The sequence below is a fragment of the Hylaeus anthracinus genome, unplaced genomic scaffold, assembly GCF_026225885.1.
Source record: "Hylaeus anthracinus isolate JK02 unplaced genomic scaffold, UHH_iyHylAnth1.0_haploid 11997, whole genome shotgun sequence".
NCBI classification, from domain to species: Eukaryota; Metazoa; Arthropoda; class Insecta; order Hymenoptera; family Colletidae; genus Hylaeus; species Hylaeus anthracinus.
Genome location: NW_026534344.1, coordinates 586,422 through 606,043, shown reverse-complemented (window position 1 = coordinate 606,043; position 19,622 = coordinate 586,422). Strand labels below are relative to the sequence as shown.

Sequence of the window (19,622 nt, the reverse complement as noted above, 5' to 3'; positions counted from 1 at the left end):
TCGATCGATCTGCCGTGTCGCAACCTCGATCGATCTGGATCGGGGACCGCCTATTCACGAGCGACTTGTTTATCGACCAGAGACAAGTTCGTTTTCGACGACGATCCATCGCGACTTTTCGAACGACACCGAACTAGACTGTGATGTCGCAGTGCGTTGTAAAGAAAAAATTGGCGCCAAAGAGCCAGCAATCATTGCGTTAAAGTATCCTTGTCTCGCTATAACCGATCGAGGAATTAATTTCGTCGAGTCGAAACGAAATCTGGTAGCTGCGGGGCCGCCGCGCCGTTGCCGCAACCTGCGCCGATTATCGCTCTCTTGGCCAACGATCTCCGCGCCCCTTCCAGCGCGACGATTTCGCAACCAGCTTTCTCGATATCCGCACGATTTTCCCCGCGAGTAATTCGTTTCTCGATTTACGACCGCGCGCCAGGAAATTCCTGAACGTCGCCGAAAGCGGCGTTGCTTTGGATAGAAACCGAGAAGTTTTCATTCGAACGAGATTTACGGTTCGACAGGCATACATACGCGTGGTGCAAGTTGATTAGAGGTAAAAACAGGGCAGAGTCGATTGTATTTTTAGGGGAAGTTGTAGGAGGACGCTTGGAAATAACAGAAAATGGACTTGGAAGCATCGTTTCCCCGTCTTGGGAAAAGTTCGATATTTGATATATCTGGAATTTATATTTCCACGAATTTTGAATCATCATCGAGTTCCATCCATCCCCGAGTCCCACTGCAACTGGGGCCCTCCATTCCGTGCCCCAAGATGGAGGCCACTCAGGAGAGATGGTCACCTAACGACAGTTTTTAGCGAAAGGGGTTGGTGCATCGTGTTACCTTGACTTTGAAAGGGTCCCGACAGTGGACGGTGACGTATCCAAGGCGGAGAAGAAAGGAACCGCCGATCCGTCGGCGGTTTTCTTATTTCGCTGGTAGACTCGTACGCAAACAAGTACGTATTATGCAGGTCTAAGCGTTCGAGAGTGCGTTCTTGTTTTCGGTGTAACCCGAAGCTAAGCGGTTTAAGAGATCAACGCCGTATAAACCGGCCGTCTGAGAATCGTCTGCAGATCCCGTGCGTGAGAGAAGGCGGAGAGACAGAGCGAGGGAGGGAGGGACGGAGAGCGAGAGAGAGGGGAGAGAAGGTAACGTAAGAAAAGAGAAACGAGGGATGCTGGGAGTGGGAGGGCGCCAGAGGAACGGAGAACGAGAGATCGAGGATCGGGATGATAGAGAGAGAAAGAAGCACGCGGTTCGACCTGGGGTAGGAGGGCTAGGAGAAACGTGGAGTTAAACGATGGATGAGGAGAACTCTGGCCAACGGAGGAGCAAGGAGGGCAGGCAGAAAGACGGGATGAAAAATTAGATTTACAAATCTGTCCTGACTACTATGAGATTGCTCGCTTACCGGGCCAGAGATGCTCAACCGTAGGGATGCGATCCTTCTGGCGCCTAGGCTATAAATATCGAAGGGACTTGGAGTTCTCCGCTGGGAGATTCGATTGTACTCGCAGGTCCAGTTCTGCTTTGGTCGTCGGCTTCTGTATCGTTAGTGGAGACCACTGTACTCGAATGTTGACAAATTAGGGGTTGAAAGTTGATGTAATACATGTTTGAGTATGTCTCGACTCGTTTGAGAGCCACTGGTAGCACCAGGCGCTATATCGGGAACGTCGGAAAGGATCCCGCCGCGGGAACAACGAGTCCCGGGCGTTTTCACCAAAGCAAAAGCTTGAATCACGCGCGTAAGCGTATGTACACATTGCGCGACGTGTGTCCGTGCGCGACGTGTGCATAGAAGCGCCACTCCGGCGCCTGCTGCCTATGAAAAATGACTATTACTGCCAACCACAGCGTCTCCTCTTCGAGGATTGCCTTCGAGATCCTCTGAAGTTTCCTCGCGGCGACAGTCAGCAACCTTCAATCGCCTTGCCTTCAACGATCTTTATTTCCTTAAACAATTTCCAAACTACCAAACTATTTACTTAACTCTCCTCCCATTTTCACACGATTATATCTCGGTTAGATTAAAATTTGCCTTTGTGATCGCGTCCAACGAGAGCCTCGTAGCTCGTGTGAATACGCGCAGCCTACTTGGTCCGCCCCCTCGACCCACGCGCACCTTTATCTTCCCCTCTGTTAGGTTTATCGCGGCAGCGTCGCTACGTATTAGCCGGTATCTCCGCACCTCGTGACACTTTCGCTCGCGACGACGTGCACCCTGATCGCGAGCTCCACGTTCGCCTTTCCTCGCCACTAGAACCAATTCTCGAAACAAATGCGTCTCTGCAGGCCGATGGGACTTGAAACTCGTAAAACTCGAGCATCGAGCTCTACCTTTCGAGCTCTCCTGAAGAATCAAGTCAAGGAAAGCTCGAAATTATTATAGTCCAACAACCTATGACTTTCAGTAGCTTGGTTATAGCTTGGTCGCGTGGTTGTCAGAGGTCCCTATACGTTCCAGTTCCACCCTTCGAGCCCTGCCTCTTGAGAAACCAGCCCATGGAAGTCTCGAACGTTTCAAACCTCGAAATTATTCTCAAACTCTCCAATTTTCCAGTAGTTTATCCGCGCGTGATTATCAGAGACCCTTATACGAACAGTTTAGCCCACCCCCTGGCATGTATCCGCCCAAGGCGTTTTTTCTCGCGCGAAACTAACCGTTCGCGGATCGGGGTAAGACGTTACCTCGATGACAGGTGTCTCTAACCACAGTAACTCTCTACCACTGTACAGCTCCAGGCCAGGAAGACCACCAAAGAGAGCCTCCGTCGGTCTGAGCCTCGCAGCCAGCCACCTGGCCGCGGCTACCGGCCACCACCCCCAGCACTCGTTGAAGAAGCACAGAATGGACAACGGGGATTACTACGAGAACGGGCATTTGGGTGAGTGTCGAAGCTTCCTTTAGTTGATAACTCGACGACCATCGTCGCGTCTCGATCGATCGAACCGGTCGTCGGTCGCGGCGCGCTTACCGCGCCGGTTACGAGCGCGCGAACGACTTTTCGACCATTTGCGGTCCAGAGTTCCCTCGCGACCACGACGTTCGTATTTTACTAGCCGCTGCTCCGAGTCTCCGTGCACGACGTTTTATGGAAATGGCGCGGATTTGACGACAGTGTTGCTGAAACTCGGCTGGTTATTTAAGCCCGCGTTTGGTAACGACATGGTTTCGGTGTTGGTAAGTGGGTTGGAACGGCGAGAACGACGCACTAAAATTTATATTATAATAAAATATTGTAATAAAATAAGCGGTCGAATTTTCGGAATATATCGCGCTCGTGAAAACGCGGATGGGTTTCTTGGAATCTTAGGGCACCTGTCGATGTTCATACAGTAACCTCTTTTAGAAGACAATTTTTTTTTATAGAGCAACTGCTCGAGAAGTTCATTTTGTAGAAGACGGAGAATGTCCTTGTTGTCTCGACTATAGCTACCATAGATTCTTAAGCTCGATATAAAAATAACAACAGTAAATCGAATCGGTCCATTTCCAAATTATCAAATTAAAATAAAAAAGTTAAAGTCATCGTTATTAAACTACGTCGACGTAAATTTCTGGCACGTAGACATCAATGTCGTCGTAGTTGCTCGAACAACATTTAGCGATGTACTCGTCCCAACAAACGATCCGGGTAGACCGATCGAAGCCGCGGTGGAGCTTTTCTCCGAGGTCCTGGCGACATCAAACGCATCGAAAGACATATCTGCTTGCCTGCACGCAAAGTGTGTGCTCGCGCAGAGGCGAGTAACCCTGGTACCAGGGGCACGCACTTGATTACTGCCATCCGTATACGCGCCGGGCCACGGTGACCCCACCGATCAATTAATTAGGGGAATCAAACACACTTGGAGTGAGCAAATTAACTGCAACTGCACCGTGGCGTTGCGCGGCCTGTGACAGCGGTTGCCGATACCAGAATATCGGCACTAACCGTGACCCGCGTGCTTCGCTGCTGACCAATCACCTACCTATCCTGCTTGGTCGCTGGCAAAAATTCTCGAGACACATCTAGTTGCTCAGCTCTCTGAAATCGGCAATTACACCTGAATTAGGTTAGCATACTGCAACGCGATTCTAATGTTGGGGAATTTTGTAAATCTTCAGAGTAAGATTTCGATGATTCTTTGTCGCAGAGGTATGAGTATCGTTCTTCATTTCATCTTAACCAACCTAAATTGTAAATAAAGGTTAATTAATTAAAGACACCCAGATCGGTAAAGGATTCAAATTTCATTAGGCTCGTAGACATAAAAGTCCAACCAAGTGCCCTCGCATTTAAACTGTATACAATAGCCCATGTAAGTTGATGTCATTCCCCTGTAGACTCTTTGAAACTGTTCCTGTAACGGGGTTCCCGTCCAACTCGCTTCTCGAGAATTTTTCCTCGGCAAGCCTCGGAGTATATTGCCGGCGCGAATCGTAAAATCGCGTCGATATCGCCGTGTTCGGAAATTGGTTAAGCAAATAATCGCGAATACGCCGGCCGTTCAATTTTACGGGCAAATACGTTTGACGGTGCAACGTTAATGAATTAATGCCGCGCGGACGAGCGCGAGCGCGAGCGCGTCGAGTTTCGGAACCGCGACTGCAATCGGGGTAAACGTGGAAACGGCGAGCAATTAATTACGAGCCCGCGGTAATTGTATAATTGTTTTACGACTGAATCCCCCTTTGCAAGTACGATTGATCGAGGCGGCGCGACCCTGTCGAATGCTTGCCCAGATTTTCCTCTAAAAATCCGTCCGAAGGATGTTTATTCGGTTTTTTGGGTAGAACGCTTTCCAAATTATTTTGGAGAATATTTTGTAAAATTTCCGAACACCGTTTCCCCGTTAATATTATATTTCTTTATACCATGTGTAAGCTAGACGGTTGAACATTCCAAGAGAACTTTCGATACACCCGTTGCAAAGATCGCGTCTCCTCGTTGGGAGCAATAAATTGAAGAAGATGGAACCACGATCGACCGCAGGAGTTTTTTCAATTTGGATCGGTAGGCGAGCAGGCGGACAGCACTTGCCATAACGCAATTAATAAACTCAACGAGCGAGATCCGATCCCGATAGCGGCGGCGTAACATCCATTCGGGGACGAAGCGGGGCACAATGGCCGTGTATACGCGCACGCAGCGGCGCGGACGGCCGATACGCATCTATGTTGTCTCTACGAAATTAAAACCGATGAGAAAAATAAATAGCCCGCGGGAGAGGGGTTTCCCACACACAGAGAGAGAGAGAGAGAGAGAGGGGGGGGGGGAGATTGGAGCGTCAGGAAGTAGCCAGGACGTGTGCGCGCCGTGTGTGCCCACGATGGGAAAGCACGTTTCCCTCGCGCCTTTTTCGACGTCGTCGCGGCTTACGTTTCAACGTCGATCGTTTTCCGATGGAAACTATTCCCGTGCCTCTTCAACTAGCCCGACCCACGTAATAAACTAATGACTATCGGCTAACGTCGAACGATTCGCGCGCGTTCCCACTCACGCGGCAGCGTAATTATTTAATGCATCGATTACCGAAATAGCATTAATCAAATTGGCCGGCCGCAATTTATATTATATGACCTAATGCATAGCGAATCGTACATTAATGCGCAAACTAAATAAATTATCCAAGCACACGCGTTTACGCGAGGGGCCAAGGGATGGGAGAAATTCTTATCTGCGGAGAATGGGACGCGTTGAGGGTGCAGGGTCTGCTTTGGTCGATGCACGGTGAGGGAAAAATAGATTTTTGATTGGTGTACAGCCCTTCGATACACATCTCTTTCATAGGTACACCTACCCCTAAATTTCCAAAGAGTAATCTTGGTTCCTATCCCATTTGTCTCCATTAATTTCTAGCATATTCAAACTCTACTATGCGAAGGTGGCCAAAATTCTTCAATCCACGAGGAGGTTTCTCCTCGGTAATGCGTCTAGTTTGGACAGGAACGCACCGCGAGGCGAACGGGTCGCGGTTTTCGAATCGCTGAACGGCAAAGGGGGGGCTGGTCCGAGCGGACGCGCGCGAGAGAGTGTGCGGCCGAGTGGGTGGCAGGGTGGTTTGGCCAGTCGCGGCTGCAACGACGCTGTACTGGCGAGCGAATGCTCATAAAAGCATTGATTAACTGTTGCCGGTCGTAGGTCAGCCAACGCGGTTGGCTCGTGTACCAATAAAACCCGGTTAATAGGGGGCCGACGTCGCTTCGATATCGCGCCATCGACCGTTCCCCGAGACCTCTCCACTGCCGCGACAATTTTCACGCTTTCGAGGGGTCGACAACGGGTTAGCCAGAGAGACCAGCGCCCCCTAAAGCTCGTGGTTGCGACAGAGAGCCAGCCCTCGATATTCGAGGCCGTTAACGTATTTAAAATATTTAATTTTTTGGAAAAAAACGCGATTAAGGGAACTTCTGAGAAATGATCGCGAAGACTTGTCTAGGTTGGAATACTTATGGGACTGACTATATGTTACATTCGTCTGTTAAAACATTTATCTGAAATCGAATATTCGAAATCATTCCTAAGCCAGAGGTCAACGCAACGCCAAGTGTCGGAGAATCCAATCCAAAGGGGACAGCATCGACTCTTATAAAATACCAGGACGTTTCCCTCTCCCGTCAACAAAATTTCAGAATAGAGTTTGGAAGCCACGAATTTGCGGTCGAGACGGAGCCTCAGGATCGGATATCCGCAAGAAGTAATTAATGAATCCGGTGGCAAGGGATGAATCTCCTGGAGGAAAAGGACTCGCGTGTTCCTGCGAGCAGAGGTTCTTGCGGTGCGACGAGTATCGTCGATGGTGAGATTGGGGGAGGAATCTAGCGAATGGGGCGACGAGAACCACTGGCTTACGTGGAATTTTCACCCTGCGGTCAGAAATTACGCGGGGTGGACACGCTCGGACAGCGAGGGACGCGAAACCGAAGCCAAAACCGAGCGGACCGGGGAGATTTGACGCGAAAGTGAAATAATCCTCGCGATTAAAGCGATAATAATGTCGCCCGAGATTATTACGCGGTCCGCGTTACAGCGACGCAGGGGCTCGACGCCATAACGCCGAATGGACGCGCGTTCATCCGTCGATGTGCTTCGCAGATGAACATTTTATTCGAATAACACGTAAACGGACGCAATTTCTATGTAATTGATTTGGGAGGTTATTGGGATACGCTTTTATTCGTTGAACGTGAAACGTTACTTGATTAGAGAGAAATTGATTGGGGAACATTATTGGAAACGTTATGATACTTTTCGATGCATTGAGTTGAGCGTTGTTATTATTATTGTAGCGTCCGCGCCTCCCATACCCAACAATAAGGAGTTAAATAAGAACACGAAACGTAGGGTACGGGATTGGTCGCGTAGGTAAAGCGGTCGACTGTGGATCCGAGGATCGTGGCTTCGAATCCCTGTGCCTTATTTTTCGTTTAGACTCCTACATTACACTAGGTTAATTTAAATGTAACTTCTGTTATACATAACATAATCGCTATCCCTGATCGTAATCTATTTCCGTGTAGCAAGCAGCATAAATTATTTGTGAATCAACCTAATGGAATAATCAGCTTAAAAAGCATCGTTTTTAGCCTTACAGTTTCGACGATAGGTACGACTAAACACAAAAGTCTAATACGGAGTTTAATTGGTCAGTCAGATATGAAAGTCGACGAAAACATTCCTTGGCCAGAACGAGTTAAAGCATGACATTCAAATACGAGTAACTCCACACAGAAATCCAACGAGCAGACTGAAACTTTCGATTAAATTGGTTACGGTAAAGGTATCGAATTAGGAGCAAGTAAGTGTATTATTGGTGAAGCAAGAAGTAGAACGACGCCCGAGGAATGTTTTATGAAATCGATTTGACAGTGAACGTATTAAGACACGTAGGAGAAGTGAAAGCAAAAGTGCATTTTATAGAGATATCCACGTGAAATAAAGTTTTAACGATAATCAAGTTGGGATAGATTAGAATCACCCTCTTCAACATATCTGTTTCACTCTGGGATCGCAAAATTTGTCTAAACTAGAAAACACCACAAACAAGGGGGTGTTTCATCGTGATTTCTTAAAGAAACTTCATTCTTCATTAAAGAGTAATACTCCATACGTAATTACTCCAGCTATTCAAGGAACGCAATGAATTCGTCTAGCGCGTTCTTCGTTCGCTGTAAAATATGTATATACGTTGGCTTGAGGAGGATCGAGGATTCGGTCGCGGATGATCGCTGGCTCGCGGGGCGGAGCCGCTCTGTACAGCGAAGCGCGGCAAGGCTTTTGAGGCGAGTGACGGCAATTTCCTGCGGTGAAAACCGAGGCTAATTGCTTCAAAAATCTGTACTAATTTTCCGGCTGTTCCGTGGACGACGGAGAGGAGAGGGGCTGCGCTCGCTCGGCTCGCAACGGTGTTCACGGGCACCAGCGATGGTGGTAGTCAACAATTTACTCGTTAGCGGCCGGCGAGTGCCGCGCCGCTCAATTAACTCGCGAATCAACGAGCTGGGCCGCTTTGTCCGTTCGCGAGCGACCAGCCCGCTCGCGAGTATTTTTATAATTTCCATCCAGGGCTCTCCCCGGTCCGCCCTCGTGACCAACAAACGAACCTCGGAAGTGCTTGGAATAATGGAGGGAAAGAAACACGCTCGGAGTGAGAGTGAGAGAGGGAGAGAGAGAGAGAGAGAGAGCAACGGGGTGGAACAACGCTGCAAAAAAAGCGCGAGGGAAATGAAAACCGACACCACGGATCGTGGCTTGTTTTCTGCCGATGAAACACCCCTCGACAAGGGGTAAATGTCTACATTCGGAGGGCGGTTGTTCGTTTACACGAACGCATGTCAAAGGTTCTGGTTACAACCGTGTACCCACGCGAACGATTCGTGGTTTTTTACCCGGTGTTATTTATTTTCTTTTAATTTCCGATCTCGTTCGGGGCTTGAAAGCACTCGTCGCAGCGGGGGGACTGCGAATCGACACACTTGAATTCGCGTGGCCCCGGTACACCGCGGTCGCGGCATTAAAACGCGCCGTAAAAACCTCCGGCGCGCGTTTAACTGCGTGTATCGGGCATCACTTCGGAACGCCGCCCCCTCGCGCGTATTTCTTCTCGGCGGGCTTCGATCCGTGTTTACATCTATTTAGTGGCCTGCATCGATTCCTTTTCTTTTTTCGAGACTCGGGAAACTTGGAATTTCGCTCGAGAATCTTGGAGGTCACTTGGAGGTCACTTTTGGAAGAGACGCTCTCTCTCACAGCAAGCTACATAGTATGTAGTACTCCGATTACTATTAGGAAGTGCTGTGTGTTTATCTATTTATTTCTGTAGAAACGGACGTTCCCCACTTTTATCAAATTTCAAACCCCTTTTCCTTCATATACAACAAATACGCTCCAACGAATAACAAAGCAGACCAACGAGCATATTTCCAATTTTCGTTCATAACCCACGAGTTCGAATAAAACGCGATCGATTCATCGTGAATCGAGGTGACAGCCTCTCTGCAGGGTCGTGCGAAATCGACGCCACTCACCTAGGGAGGATCGTGGATAATAAAAATCCTGGTAGGCATTGTGCGATAAAGGAAACCGGTATCGAACCGATCTCCGCGTTTCTTTCTCTGTTTCTTTTTCCGAAACCGTTCCCCCTGGGGCCTCCCTCGCTGGATCTCCATTTCTCCTCGTCGCACCGCAACGATTCCGCATCGCTCGATCCCGCTCGACGCAGCGCCAGGCTTATGTACCTTTGGCGATGGACAAAAGTGCCCCGTCCCAGCTTCTGGGCCCAGCCAGTCGGAAGATATTAATAACAAAATATGATATAATGGGAGCATCCCCGGCGAAATACAATACAATGTTTATGCAGAGGATTAACCGATGTTAGGAGCACGTGAAAAAGTATCGACCCTGGCGGGGCGAGGCGATCGGTGACGGGGCCCCCTGAGCGAGCGGACTATTGCAACTCGGCTCGGGTACGCTCGCCGTGGCCCTGCCTACGGGCAGATGGCTCCGAAAACGCACGAGGCTCCGAGGCCTCGATTCTCGCTTTTGATTAGCTCGCGGGAAAAGATTTACTTTCGAGATTAGCCCCCGACATCGATTTTTCGGCCGCGACCGATCGTTGAACGCGGACGCTTTCATCGACTTCCCCCTTCGTTCCTGGCGCCCCCAGGATCTTGTACCCTTTACAGTAGAAATAATAATATCGAATATGGTGTTCGAGCTCGTTTCTTACGACTATTGCATCGAATTCCAACAACTGTGCGTGGTGTTCCTCGAGTCGATCCCTCCAATTTACGTAGTGTGTATCCCTCGCGTTGATACAACTCGAAGCGCCAAAGATACGACGAGGGACGAGCGATTGGCGCCACTCTTCGTGGCTTGGGATCTTCCCAATACCAAAGAGAATAGACCGAAAGGCGTCCAGGAGAAAAGAGTTCACCTCGAAGGCGAATCGCCGCGATAAAACCAAAGGATGGCGTGGGGTTTCATGCGTATCATCATCATTTCCGAAATAAAATATGCGTCCCTTTCTCTTTCGACGAGGCGTCGGTCGTTGCGTGCTCTTCGAGGGCTAGAGGACGCTCGAAATCCGAAATCTGGCCCCCCTGGCTACGCGATGGCGCGTATAACAGGCTCTGGCTCGGAATAGATAATTTCGCGGGGACGATGCACGGCCCATGCCTTTCCTGAGATCGTATCCAATTTTATAAATTCGCGACCGTGCGGAGGAGGCGCGTCGGGACAGAGAAAAACCTGGAGGAATCGAGGGCGCCTCTCGATCGATGCTGCTAGTTCAAGTATCGCCGGGTAGCGGCGAAACACGAGGAGTCTTTTGGAAAAACGGGGATTCGACGATGACGGTGCCGAAGAGACGAGTCGGACAACCGCTCCGGCAAGAAGAGCACGCGAAACGAGTAAAAAAGCGTGGCTTTCAAAGGGGAGAGGCGACGGGGGACGAAGGAGCGAGACAACCGACTACAAACCACCAGGAGTGTAAATAATACTAAGGCTGATTGTGGGCGTGGCTGACAGAACTCTAAAAACCTTCGACTATATATCAAAAGGTTTACTGCTCTCGGATGATGCGAACACCCGAGGAGACCCTTGGAAGAACAAATACTGGGCTGCTCTTTCGCGAGGCGACGCGTGGTAGGTGAGGCTCTTCGAAAGAAGGGACTCCAGAGACAAGAACTCGCGAGGGGCTGTTCCTCGGAGCAAGAGGGGTCCACCGAGAGGTGGCTAGACGCTTCGCGTTGTCGTCGATTACGAGGCTCCGCGAGAAAGATCGACCGTATCTTATTTCTCCTCGCCCTCCTTCAATCGCCAGCTACGTCTTAATATTCTACCGGAGCTTCCGTTCCTCCTCTTTGTTTGCTCTTGCAAACAGAACAGGATTCCATCGCCCTAGCGAGTAGAACCAATCTAAGTTGATCATTTTCTATGCGCTGGTTCGTTACTTTCTTCAGGATGCGGCAAGAAGCTGGTAGAAATTAACGACGCAGCGAATATTAAAAGAGTAGGAGACGCAGCGTGGTATGGCGATATGGTGGCGTTCGACAGCGAGTACGCGTACGAGAACAGGAGCTACCTTCGTGATATTTTTTGTTTCTTTATTTTATAAGGACATGTAATCTGTTTTACATTGATTATTGTAGCTATTAGCTGTTTAGCGAGGCCCGACAAAAATCCACTGAAATCAGAAAATTTAGTCTGCAAAGGGTTAAATCTTCATGTGCCCCGGAATAACTCTAGATCTCTTCAACCTGTCCACATCGCATCTGAAAAGTAAAATCCTATCGTCGGTCGCGAATATCGTCGAATGATAAAGCGAGCATCGCGCAGCGGAGACAGGCGCGTACGTCTCAATACGCGGCGATACTAGCCGGGGCGATTAAGAAGAATGGGTGTGGTAAAAGAGGAAAGCAAGGAAAGAAGAACCAGCGAACGAAGGAGGAGCGAGGAGGTGTACATACCCATGGCATCCACTCTCTCCTCGATTCTTTCCAGACTGGACGCAGGGAGCTGCCTCGATGGCTGCCCGCCTGCTTGTCTGCCCGCTTTGCCTTGGCCGGGGCTGCTAGCAGCGAGCCTCCTCGACTCTCTCGATTACTTGAAAAACCGGATTCCTCCTGCGCGAAACTGTGTTTCCCGTCTCGTGTTTATGTACCAATACACGCCGGGGAACAATGTCGGATGCACGTGCACGGGATACAGGCTAACGGAGCGCTGAGATGGATCGGGAATCGAAGCGACACGAGGAAGCCCGAGGAAAACGCGTCCTGGAGGAAGCAGGAAGAAAAAGAAGTGGGACAACGGGGTGTCGCGAGTGCTGAAGTGTATCTTTGTGGGGAGATAGGGGTACTTTCTTTTGAAAGGTCAAGCTTTACTATAATAAGTAATCACTATGTTAGGCTACTGTACTCTGTCTGAACAGAAAAGGAGCCCGCAACGCTAGGATAGAACCCACCCCTCGATAACTCGATGCAAGAGCGACTGTTACTCGATTCAGAGGTCACAATTCCGATTTCCAGCGTGTACCCTTCTTTTTCCTCGACTCCTACGGTACTTAAAGGGCCGCGATGTCATCGTCCGTGGTCGGAGGGTCGGTGTTCGAGGGTTAAATCCAAGGGTTTTCGAGGGAGTCAGTGTCGAGGGTAAACATATACATAGCTAAGCGCAAATAACGCGCGCGACCAGAGACGAGCGGTGGTCGGTCGATTTCTTCGTCGTTTGCTAAGAACAATGGCAGGGAGAGAGACCCCCGGGAAGCATCCCTCGGACAAAGGGCAAATTTTCCAAATAATTTCACGTTGACCACGTCTCGGTGGTCGCCCGAGCGAGCAGCGATGCCGTTTCTCCGTCTTTGCTGGCGAAAAGAAGTACAAAGGAGCAAGAGTCCCCATCGATTCTGCTCAGGGCGAAGATCGAAGGATGCACTCGCGGTTTTCCAGCCCATCGTCCTCCCAGTAAAGTTCCGATGGCTGGAGACGCGCTTTTCTAGTTATTACGGTGACGAAATGACACTACAGTCTGCACCAAACGTTTCTTAACGACTTTATCGGGAGATCTGATATAACGGTTGCGTACTAACCACGAGGAAGTAACCATATCCGAAAGTAGACGTCCAAATACCTGACGGTACTACCGATACGCTCGTCAAGAACGCAACTACGCCTCCTCATTCCGCGATAAGGCATCGAACGCATCAAGCCACATCAAACGAAAGAATCCGCTTGATCTCCGTCGAGGGGAACTCCTCCACCTCTTTCCGCCTCGATTGCAACGGCATTCAATAAAAGTAGCCACCGACTCGTCAGAGTGGGGCTCCAGTTCCTGGAACCTCTTCCCTTAGCCCTATGCGCTACATGTCCGTCGCGAGTGTCGGGGAACGAGGTTGAGGAGGGCCAGAGGAAAGCTCATTTAGCCCTGGCAATTTATTCTCGCGTTTTGTAATTAACACCAGAAAAGAAGTAGCGCAGATCGGTCGTTTCTACGGGCGCGAGACGCACGAGGGTGGAGGTGTCCACGGGTCGGTGGCCGATCCCTCGCTTCTTTCTCCGGTTCCCTCGCGGTCTGCCTCGATTTCGCTACTCCACCTTCGTCCGGGCCGTTCGCCATGCGAGGAAGAAAACACGCGTATCGTTATTAAGCGGGAAGTCGGGAACCCGCTCTGGATACCCCGAGCCGTGGATGAGAAACCCGTGGACGAGGGGGCGGGGATGAAGGGTAACGAGAGAAAAAGTGAGATCCGCAGATACGGAGGAGCGAGGGAGGCGAAGTGGAAGAGGGACACGCGGTCGGTAGGGCTCGAGAAGTTGGATGGAGACGGAGAAAAAGGTGGAGAGGTGAGGACGACGAGGAGGAGGATGATGGAGGCCTCTCTCCGCATGCCACTGCAGTCAGGCCAGACAGAAAGCGGTCTGTATAATTATGGGTTGTCACCTCATCAGCCACGAGAGGGGCGAGGAGGTGGCGGTGCCCGTCCGCGCGCGGACCCATGGGTGGGAAGTTATAGGAGCGCGGTCTTTAGCTCAAATTGTGTTTTATCGCCCGTCGCGTTCGCTTCTCGCGACGTCCATGGGATAGGGCCAACCGTTCTTAGCAAATCTCCCCTCTCCCCTGAATTCGCCTAGACTTCTATCGGATGAGAAAGAACGAATAAAGGGAAGTACTAGTGAAATACTGAAATACCAGTCCAACGAATCCTGAGGTGTCGACTCGAGTCTCGACATCGATGCCCTTCGTTTTCCACCACGACTTTTGGCTGCCAGATCGCGATCCCGATCACCGAGGTCGCCTCGAAACGTCTTCATCGGTCGTGAAGATCGCGACCTGCGCAAATAGCTATTGTCGAGGTTATAAAAATCTGGGAACGCGCGTTTTAAGTATCCTCGACGATCGGAACGTGCCGGGCCGACTCTCTCCGCTCGGTTTCGCGAGGCCCTTTCGCTTCCCCTCTTCTCCACGGTTGTCGATCGCTCTCTCGCTCTTACCGCGACTCGCTCACGGGCTTCTCTTCGTACACACGTAGCAATCTGCGAGAGGGCGCATACGCAGGCGAGACAGAGGGAAGGGTACCCGCGCGAGAAGGTACTGAGGCTAAGTGGAGAGTTTAGAGGGATTTCATTAAATCATATGGATTGGGGATAATGTATGTTATTGAGCGGAGCGTTCAAATCGCGCTCTATAAGTTGTAATAAGTCCAATTTTAGGGCCGGTCATGGGCCGGGTCTCGCAGCGGTTGTCAAACCGCTCGAAGGCTCCCCCTGGCTGCGGTTTTACGAGTATCGGGGTCGTCGCGGGGGGACCGACAGTCACTGGCCAGCAAACCCGCCACTTACTCGTCAAACGGCCAGCCGGTCCGCCGAAATCACTGCCATTTAGATAATTTGTAATAAATAGGCACCGCTCATTTTCTATCCCCTCGCCCCTCTGCCAGCCCCCGTGCACCGTCTCCGGCCCTCACCCCTTTCTGTCTCCCGTTGCGTTCGATCCTCCCAATCTCAGTCTCGCAATAGCATCGTCCAACGCGTCATCCTTGCACGAATGGAATCCCGAAACGATTACAGAGCCTCTCGGCCCGATCTCTCGCGAATCTCCGATCCGAGGGACAATGTTCTCGTGGGTTACAATCTCGAGCTGCCTCGCCGCGCCAGGTCTGGAGGGCTTCTTCTTTATGGGTTTCAACGTCGCGAGCTTGGCCTCGGGAGGTGTTTGTTTTCGCGGCGGAGCTGTCTCGGAGTGGGTCTGGCCTTGATAGGGACAGACAGACGGATAGGGATGCAGATTACTCGTGGAGGCTAAGAAGCAAAGAATTCATTCGTTAACGTCATTCTAGTTTCATCTATTGGAACGTACGTGGAATCAATGTTTTGAGATTTCATTACATAATCGGGTATCGTCTTGATTTGGTGGACACCAGATGACACCAGCTATGCATTCGTAATATTATTGCTAACTCGGGACTGAACGATCTCGAAGAAAACTTCAATCCGTAAGAACTGTATCATTTCTATTGTAATTTCTGTGGGAAACTCAAAATAGTATCTGCTTATCAAACTACCCGTTCCAATAACCAAGCTATCCCAAACTCAGAGAGACGTCGCGTCGCGAACAGATATTTGTCCGCGACCAATCGCTACCCCTAACAGCTCAGACCGTTGACGAAGATATATCGCCCTAGGGAACCTCGAAACACCGAAAATCCACGTAGCTGTCGGTCGAATCGAGCAAATATGCCCACGGTATTTGTCGCGGGCACACGAGCGCCCGGTTCGCCATCGTTAGCTCCCTCGACTGGAACGTTCGCTACATCGTACGATTCCCTTTTTGCTTTCAGACGTGCCGAGGATGGAGAAGTCTCCGTTGTTGGCGAACGGCTACAATCACCCGCCCACGCATCTCAGTCACATGCAGTTCATGCAACTGGGTGGACATCCTGGCGCGGGACACACCGCCATCCTGTCGCCGGCTAGTCTGCCTCATCACCTGCAGGCACAGGCTCAGGCGCGCGCCGAGCAGGGATTGAAAGTCAACCCGAACATGTCCAACATGGAGGCTCTCGCGAGGTAAGCTTGGTGGATATTTTACGTCAGAGATCGGGGAGAATTATTAGTTGATCTCGATCGCGTTCACTAAGTAAAGAAAGCTTTCACCGCGTTGCAAGTGCAGCTCAACTTTGAAAATATACACATTTTAATACGAAACACGTGCAAGGCACGTTACTTCGGTCTTTCACGAAAGCCTCGTCGTAAATTGCTATTCTGTGACGGGAATTATCTGAAAATTCCTATTCGATACTCTCATAATTGACGACTTCGCAGAAGACAGAGCGTCTCCAATTACTTTTTACCCTTGCACCAAGCAGCTTGAATGATGTCGATCGACAAACAGCAGGGACTTTTCAGGATAAACGGTATGGGAGTCGGATTGGGAAATTGGATTTGCTCGTTTGGAGCTCTTCCGCGGAGGCAGTCACGCCTCGTCCTGTCCGGGGTGGTCGCAACGAAGGGCCAGCGAGGCCAAAAGAATACAACTTTAAGAGGATTTGAAGAGACGGCGAAGCCGTGGAAATCCAAGGGGTCTCGACACTGCTTGATCTTTCCTTCCCTCCTCGTTCTCTGGCCGGTAGCGACAAAGTCCGTTTCCTTGGGCGCGTCGCGTTCCTTCTAGGTCGTTTACTCGGCTCGAGTTACGTGCGACCTCAACCGAGCCGATCCTCTTCCGCGTGTCGCGACGTCGACATCCACGATTCACCTTTCGCGAAGCAATTCCGACGACTTTGCACCATGCAAAAATTACGATAAGTGCGCCCAACTCCTCGTTTGACATTGAATTGAATGTGAGATTAAAACGATCCAAATAAACTCCAATAAACTTTAGAGCTTAAAGAGTTCTCGGGAACCGGTAAATCCTCGAGGCGTTGCGGTCCGAAGACGTATATCGCGGATTAAAGCTCTCGGCTGAGTCGTTCCGCGTTCTGAGGCACCGACTGGGAGAAACAGAGCCAGGGGTTCCACGAGTCGTTGAAGGAGGATGTTCTTCGGAGAAGGGTAGAGACTGGAGCTAATCCTGGCATTTGTTAACGCGTTTCTAATAGATGCTGTAGGCGGGAAACCCTACCGGCCTACAGTAATTAGCAGGCCCTATTACGAGTCTCACACTTGGTATTTCTATTTTAACATGATTGTTTACAAATTTCTCCAAGTAAATAGTCCTGAATGTTCGAAGATATCTGAGTATTCTCGCCAATTACTCTGGATCGCCGTCAGTCCGCTTTCTCCTCGTTCTCTCGCGTTATCCAACGCATCGCGACGTCGGCGTCGGTCCGCGTTTAGAAAATTCTGACGAGGGAACACAAAGCGTCGTCGACGTTGGAATCGCGTCGTCGATTCTTCTTACCGGCCTGGGGGGGGGGGGGGGGGGGGGGGAATGGCGGAGCAGGGACCGGGTCCTTCCGCGTCTCGGCGTCTACGTGCACGCGCAACGACGCGACGAAGGCGGCGCCGCACGTTTCGCATTATGATTTCAGCGCTTTGCTTTTAATTAAAATGCAAATCTATCGTGGCAGAGAAGAGCGAGAGAGATCGGAAGGTAAGACGGATTACGTCTGGGGGCGGCACGACAAACACCGGAATATGATTAATTCAACGCAACCCCATCCTGGCGCACCGCCGTCACCGCTGCCCTATCGCCACCCTCTAATTCAGCCCCGAGCAAGGGCTCCTCGTCGAACGCGCGACCTGCGAGCCTCTGCCTCGCGTACTTCCTTCCTGCTCGAGGTCGCGACGTCCGCCGTCGATCCACCCCTAATCGCGGACGTCCCTGGATTCCGTTTTTCTCGTTTCTTTCGGTTCGACGCGTACTCCGATGGTGGAAGCGTTTTCGACGGTCGATACGCGTCGAGTAAATTAGCCGTGAGCACGGGAGCCAGGCGACGTCTTTTTTAATCAGCGACTTCAAAGCCCCGTCCTCGGCGTCTTCGTCCTCGAGAGTCGGGACAGGCACGGGCGAGTCAAAGGACAAACGAAAGACGAGACGGAACGAGAGGAGGACTCTTAATCAACCCCGCGGATCCACTTTCCTCGGGGATATCCCGTCGCAGGGCTTATAATTAACCGATTCGGTTATCAACCCCCGTCCCAGACTTTTTCTGGCCATTCGAGTAAGGATTGCAGGATTGGAAATCATCCCCCTTAGATTTCTTTTCCCCGTGACTGACGGGTCTCTTGCTCTATTTACATCTCACCATCGCTTTTCTGATCCACAGGTCCGGGACGGTTTGGGAGAACTGCCGAGCAGCCTACGAGGATATCGTCAAACATCTCGAAAGGTAGGAGAATTCAAATATTCGAGTATCGTTAACGTTAGGCCGAGCGAAACGCGACTCTGACCTCGCTTAAAGACTCACAGGTGCATTTCTGATGTCATTTCATGGCAATAGTCAAGACCGATTAATCGCGACGCGACATCCCTTTCGAACTGTAATCTTAAGCGTTGCGTAGGACGTTGATCGTATAGGCAAAACGGTCGACTGTCAATCCGAAGATCGTGGCTCATTTTTCGTTTAGACTCCTACAGTTCTTGTACCATCGAAGTTTATAACAAATAACAACGCCGGGGTACCGTCCAACAGGCTCGGGATACAGCAACACGCTCGCGCGTCCATCGCTTGCTTCCGATAAATCAGCATTACCGTCGGCATCGAGTGTTCCGCTCGCGCGACACGTTGAGTCCACGCTTGACGCAGTAATGCCCGCGTGATTTGTACGGTGCGAGCACGCACCGCCGTCCTCCGTCACCCTCTCGTCCTCAAATCTATCCACAGGCAGCCTGGGTCCCGTCACCGATACGACACCACCGACCTCGACCACCGACGGTCGGCCGCCATCAGCTACCACCGTCATCCGCCACCGAGGTTTCCCCGTGATCCTAACCACTTGTCACTTCACGGCACGCAGATCATCGTCGCGACGTGCCCGTCCATCATTCGGGGGATTAAATCATTCGACTGGCTGGGAAACGGCCGCCCCCTCGTGGCAGAGGGTTGCGTTCCTTTTCCAGGGGGAGGTCTGCGCGCGAAAAGCGGATCTCGCGCTCCGCGGGGCCGCGAAATCGCTCCCAGACAGACCCCTGGTGCCACTCGCGAGCTACGAGTTGGTCCTTAGTTGACAAGCGAAGAGTTTGCTAAGGGTTGCTCGGGGGAAATATTATTGCGAGAATCGATTACTTCCTTGGGGAAGGACGTTGAAAATAAATCATATCTTTATGAAACTTAGAGGCTGTTTTAGTGAATATTTGGTGATAACAAATAATTTTGTTCAATTCTAGAGAAATCAATAATTCTAAGTCTACATCCCTTACAGAAGGTTTGGTGTCTCGATCAAGGTGCCAAAGGAGACGCAACCCTGCGACGCAGGGTGTCGAAAATCGTCACTTGACCGTCCGAAACGTAATTTCCAATTCAAAGGCAATGACCATTGCCCATTCCCCCATTTCCGGCGCCCCCGATGGCGCGCATCCCCCAGCTCGGAGTTCTCTGTCCGTCCCGTTCTATTTGCTTTCCCAGCGAGTCGACTTCGTCAACCGGACCAACGCGTATTGTGATTTCAGCCTTTGACTGGTAGCCGTTCGATGGAT

At 50.8% G+C, this 19,622-nt stretch overlaps 1 protein-coding gene across 5 annotated transcripts in view; it reads left to right on the top strand.

The window, feature by feature from the left end:
• The window catches only part of LOC128889518 (dachshund homolog 2), a 176,216-nt gene that overhangs the window by 67,039 nt on the left and 89,555 nt on the right, over positions 1 to 19,622 (top strand). For 4 of the 5 annotated variants that reach the window (XM_054147206.1, XM_054147204.1, XM_054147201.1 and 1 more), the window contains exons 2-4: positions 2,740 to 2,888; positions 15,823 to 16,051; positions 18,253 to 18,315. In XM_054147206.1, coding sequence (XP_054003181.1) covers positions 2,740 to 2,888; positions 15,823 to 16,051; positions 18,253 to 18,315 — 441 coding nt within the window. The remainder of the gene's footprint in view (positions 1 to 2,739; positions 2,889 to 15,822; positions 16,052 to 18,252; positions 18,316 to 19,622) is intronic. The other variant, XM_054147203.1, reaches the window with a different exon arrangement.